At 37.9% G+C, this 5,794-nt stretch overlaps 1 protein-coding gene across 1 annotated transcript; it reads left to right on the top strand.

Annotated features, from left to right (window-relative positions):
• The first annotated feature begins 3,682 nt into the window (after positions 1–3,682).
• LOC142176102 (uncharacterized) lies at positions 3,683–5,125 on the top strand. Its single transcript, XM_075243170.1, has 3 exons — positions 3,683–3,925; positions 4,052–4,182; positions 4,384–5,125. Exons 1-3 carry the CDS (start codon positions 3,683–3,685, stop codon positions 5,123–5,125), a joined length of 1,116 nt encoding a protein of 371 aa, XP_075099271.1.
• The last annotated feature ends 669 nt before the right edge of the window (positions 5,126–5,794 follow it).

Here is a 5,794-nt window from a genome sequence, read left to right as displayed (position 1 = left end):
AATAGTTGGCACGAAGCCCAAATATGGCAATCAGCCCAAACCATGATGATAACAAACAAGTTTCAGTCAAATACGCGGTAAAATCATAAATCGGGACGGACCAAGTCACAATCCCTAATAGTAAACGACTCCACGCTCATCATCAAGTGCGTGTCTCACCTCAATATAGCACTACGATGTGCAATCCAGGGTTTCAAACCCTCAAAACATCATTTACAATCATTACTCACCTCGAACCGGCTACAACTCTAGCTCGCGATGCCTTTTCCCCTCGAATCAGCCTCTACGCGCATCGAATCTATCCAAAATCAGAACGAATACGTCACAATATGCTAAGGGAACAAAGCCCAAGTGAAAACAATCGAAAATATCAAAATCCTGAAATTAGCAAAACCCGAGACCCGGGCCCACTTCCCGAAACTCAGAAATTTTCACATCGTTAGATTCCTTATCACCCCACGAGTTCATACATATCAAAAGTTCTCCAATCCGACCCCAAATAGTCCTCCAAATCCCAATTCAAAAGCTTAAAATCCCAAGCCGTAGTTCTTCCATTTTTAGCTTAAGTTTCATGATTTTCTAGGTGGATTTCACAATAGATTCGAGTTTTTGGTCCGAAATCCTTACCTCAAAACGTTTCTCCTTGAATCCATCTTCGATTTCCTTTAAAATCTCTCAAAAAAACCAACTATGGAGTAAATGAGCTTAAAAATCGCGGATGAAATGAATTAAAACATTCTACCCAGGGGTTTTCACATCTGCGACCCCAAAGCCCGCTTCTACGGTACCGCTTCTACGGTCATTTCTCCGCATCTGTAGAATCACATCTGTGACTCCGCAGGTGTGGTCCTTATTCCGCATCTGCGGTTCCTGACCTCTCTCCTCAAATCCGCATCTGCTGAAAATCCTTCGCACCTGCGATGCCGCACCTGCGGTCCCCAAACCGCAGGTGCAAAAACACCAGAAGCAACAGAAATTCTGCAATCACTCAAGTCCAAAAATCTTCTAGTTAACCATCCGAAATCACCTCGAGGCCCCCGGGATCTCAACCAAAAGCACAAACATAACCCAATACCTTATTCAAACTTGTTCCCATCAGCAAAACACCTCAAACAACATCAAATTACCCGAAACACATCGGATTCAAGCCTAATTTTTGAGAAATCTTCCGAAATACACTTTCGATCAAAAACCAAACCAAACCACATCCTAATGAACTAAAATTTTGCACACACATCCCAAATAACGTAACGAAGCTACTGTAACTCTCGGAATTCCATTCCGACCCCTATATCAAAATCTCGACTATCAACCGGAAATCGTCAAAATATCAACTTCGCCAATTCAAGCCAAATTCTACTCCGGACCTCCAAAACCCATTTTGATCACACTCCTAAGTCATAAATCACCTCCCGAAGCTAAACGAACCATCAGAACTCACATCCGAGCCCTCTAACACATAAATCAACATCCGGTTGACTTTTCCAACTTAAACCTTCTTAAAAGAGACTAAGTGTCTCATTTCTTACAAAATCCACTCCGAACACCAATTAATCCACTCGATCACATAAAAAAAGGATAACGGAGCATAAAGAAGCAGAAATGGGAGAAACGGAGCAGTAACTCAAGAGACGACTGGTCGGGTCGTCATAATTTTACAATCTATTTTCCCCGTGACTTTATCCTGTTTGATATTCACAAAGTTTTAGACGGTTGTTGGAATCAATTGCTTACTGGACATCCTAGAATACTTTGCCCTCGATATCAACTTGGGATTGCCCAATGCTTGGAGGAGCAGTTTTGGTTGCATCGATTTTCACTTGATAAACTTGGATTAGACTTTCCATTTGATCCTGGCTCTGCTGCTTCACTCAGGGTGCAGTCACCTCAGAGAAGGTTAGAGGACCACTCTACACTCTCATATTCGAGTAGGCAATGTGTGTTTAATATTTCTGAGTATTTGGAGGACGATCTCTTGAGACTTCTGAAATGTATTGATTATCATGGACTGTCTATTCATATGGTTAACAAGTTTGTTATGCCGGTTAACCATCAGTTGAGAAAACCTGGGGGATTTATATATTTATGTCCACCAACTATCATCTATTGTGCTTCCCTTGAGATGCTTCTTGGAGCTTTTGAGTCTATCTGATCTAGTAAGCTTGCGCTTGCACTTAATTAGAAAATGAGCTATCAGACCCTTGTGGTTTGCTTATTTTAGTGCTTCAAATGAACAGATCTTTGGTAACTCCACTCTTATGCTTAGAGTTGTTTTAACTGCGCCCACTGCTAGATTTTTGGAACTAATTTGTGGTTGCTCATGCAATAGAAAATTTGTCCCACATACTATAATTACTTGGATACACCAGAATGGGTCAAAATTGGAAAAGCCAGTTGATTGTCTCTTGCCTTTTGACCTTGAAAAGCCATATGTTGGCCAGCATGGGAGAGTCAACGTTACACCTAAAGCTTCAAAGATTATTGCAGTTACTACGACTATGCTACAAGGACGTACTTTAGAAGACTGGCTAACTTTGGCGCTAGGACTCCAGATAAGTACCAAGCTTGTGTTATTAAAAGACTGCTACATACTCCTTGATTTTGTCTGACATGCAATTGATGGTGGAGATCATCATATTATTGGAGTAGATACACATTTATTCATGCCTCATGAGTTAACAGGTACTCTAATAAAGCAAGTGCAAGCACAGATGACTCTAGTAGAATTCATATGTAGAACAAGAGCTATTTTTCTATTCATTCCAATGTTTTTGTGGCCTATGAAGTATTCAAAGGGAACACAAGATTTATCTCATCATGACCTTGGTCAAAATGAAGTATACTATGCAGTCACTATTGTTGTACCAGGCATGAGTAGAGTTTGGCATAATGCTCTTCATTCTGTTCAAGAGGAATTTGTAGGTGCCTTCCATCCAGTGAGCTTCATGTCTATTGAAGTCAATATAACTACAACTAGTTTACCAAAGCCATTGATCCCGAGAGTTCTTGACCCGAGCCTTGAGGACAAGGTTTTTATTGAGGAGGGGAGTATTGTTGTGAACATGGATAACTCCAATAATGTTTATGGGCCAATTATTTGGACCGAGGCTAGACAAGCTGTTGGGCCGAGGGCTAAACTGCGAAAAGGCCAAGGAATTAGACAGCCTGACAAGAGATTTGCTTGGGATCCAGGTTGAGTAGGGAAGCACGTGACAAATGGATAAAAGTGGTTCATCGACAGTTTTGAGAATTATGCAAAATGTTATGAAGTTATCTATATTTCCTCGCCCCCATCCTTAGTTACCTATTATTTCAATAGTTTTCATTATAATTCATTAGTTTGAGTGTTGCATTTGATATCTCAAGATTGTAACCAATATTCTAGTTCTTATCAATATAGTGAGGAAGTTCAATATTGTTACATCAAGCTTCAACGCAAAATGAAGAACAAGTAAATATTATTGGGTATAGAAACAGTTATCCGTTAGGTAGTCCCAAGGTACCAAAACATCCGGGATTCCAATAGAGTAACCCAAATGGTGCTGAAAATCCTCAAAGATTTTTTAATCAAAAGCAGCAGGTACAAGGACCACCTGATTTTCAAAATAAAAACAGAGGGCAACAAGATTTTAACAAAAATCAACAACCACCCCAAAGAGCTCATCAGCAAAGCCTCAAAGACATGATGTACAAATTCATTAAGACTACTGATGAGAAGGTTGAAAGTCAAAGTTCAACCATCAAGAATTTAGAAATTCAGATGAGCCAATTAGCAACCCTCATGTCTGGAACAATTCAAGGTGCTCTACCAAGCAACACTGAGCAAAACCCAAAAGAACACCTCAAAGTCATCTCTCTACGATCAGGTAAATCTCTTGATGATCCATATACAGATAGAGAAGAAAAGCTACAAGAAGTGGAAAAGGTAAATGAAGGTGAGAATAAAATAGAATCTAAGTTTCCAAAAGAACAAAAAGATAAAAGGAAAAATGTACAAGAAAATTAATTGATAACAAATCCTCACTCTGTACCTCTCCTTTTTCCCCAAAAGATGAAAAGAGAAAAGCTTGACAAACAGTTTTCAAAGTTTCTAGATATTTTGAAGCAACTTTACATTAACATACCTTTCACACATGCTTTGACACAAATGCCTTCATATGCTAAATTTCTTAAAGAAATTCTGTCAAGTAAAAGAAAATTGGAAGAAGTTTCAGTGGTTAAGCTTACATAAAAATGTAGTGCTATACTTCAAAATAAGCTTCCACAGAAACTTGGTGATCGAGAAAGTTTTACAATTCCTTGTACCGTGGGAGGTACTTACTTTGCAAATGCATTATGTGATTTATGTGCTTCAATAAATCTAATGCCTTTTTCAATTTTCAGGAAATTAGAACTTGGTGAGATGAAAGATACTGGTGTGTCTCTTCAATTAGCTGATCAAAGTGCTAAGATACCAAAAGGAATTATTGAAAATATCCTTGTCAGAGTTGACAAATTTGTATTCCCAGTAGATTTTATAGTGCTTGAAATGGAAGAAAATACTAAGGTACCATTAATTTTAGGTAGACCATTTATTGCAACAGGAAGGGCAATTATTGATGTCCATCAAGGACAATTAATATTGCGAGTTGATGAGGAAAGAGTAATTTTTGACATGCAGAAAATGATGAAATTTCCCGGGGACGAGTCATCATCATCTTGTTTTCAAATTGACTTACTAGATGACCTCGTAAACGAATACAAAGATAATCAGTTAATTATTGATTCATTGGAGAGATGTTTGGCTAGGTCAGGTACCATAGGTGATGATAACCCCATAATTAGAGAAGAAGCTGAAATATTGGAAAAAGAGTCAGAAAATGAGAAAGTCTCACAAGAAGGAATTCAATTAAAAATTGAACTCAAAGATCTTCCTTCTCATTTAAAATATGTGTTTCTTGAACCTGAATTATTTCCAGTAATCATTTCATCTTTTTTGACTATAGAACAGGAAAACAAATTGATTGGAGTCTTGAGAAAACACAAAATAGCCTTAGGGTGGACTGTAGCTGATATCAAAGGAATCAGTCCAGCTATTTGTATGCACATGATTCTTATGGAGAATAATTATAAACCAATAGTCTAACCCCAAAGGAGACTGAACCCAGCAATGCAGGAAGTCGTCAAGAAAGAAGTGGTGAAACTTCTAACAACAAGTATCATTTATCCAATATCTGACAATCCTTGGGTAAGTCTTGTATAGGTAGTACCAAATAAAGGAGGTAACAGTAATAAAAAATGAAAACAATAAACTCATACCTACTAGAACAATCACATGATGGAGAGTCTGTATTGATTACAGACGACTTAATGATGCCACAAGGAAAGATCATTTTCCTTTGCCTTTTATTAATCAAATGCTTGAAAGAGTTGCAGGCCATGGTTTTTACTGTTTTCTTGATAGATATTCTGGATATAATCAGATACCAATTGCTCCAGAAGATCAAGAGAAAACCACATTCACATGCCCCCAAGGTACGTATGCTTACCAAAGAATGTCATTTGGACTATGCAATGCTCCTGCTACATTTCAGTGTTGCATGTCGGCAATTTTCTCAGATATGACTAAATGGTTTCTTGAAATATTTATGGATGATTTCATACTTTTTGGTAAAATATTTGAATATTGTCTCTATCATTTAACTTTGGTGCTTAAAAGATGTGAAGAGACAAATTTAGTTCTTAATTGGAAAAAATGACATTTCATGGTAACAGAGGGAATTGTTTTAGGACATAAAATTTCTGCTGAAGGGAT

This window comes from Nicotiana tabacum, chromosome 22 (genome assembly GCF_000715075.1).
Source record: "Nicotiana tabacum cultivar K326 chromosome 22, ASM71507v2, whole genome shotgun sequence".
Taxonomy (NCBI): Eukaryota; Viridiplantae; Streptophyta; class Magnoliopsida; order Solanales; family Solanaceae; genus Nicotiana; species Nicotiana tabacum.
Note: the sequence above shows the minus strand (reverse complement) of the source record. Positions and strands in the feature narration are given on the sequence as shown.

Coding starts and splice junctions, on each gene's coding strand:
- LOC142176102 (XM_075243170.1), top strand. CDS start 3,683: ATGATGTACAAATTCATTAAGACTACTGATGAGAAGGTTGAAAGTCAA. Junction 3,926..4,051: donor AGCTACAAGAAGTGGAAAAG/GTAAATGAAGGT, acceptor TTTCCCCAAAAG/ATGAAAAGAGAAAAGCTTGA. Junction 4,183..4,383: donor AAATTTCTTAAAGAAATTCT/GTCAAGTAAAAG, acceptor TTCAATTTTCAG/GAAATTAGAACTTGGTGAGA.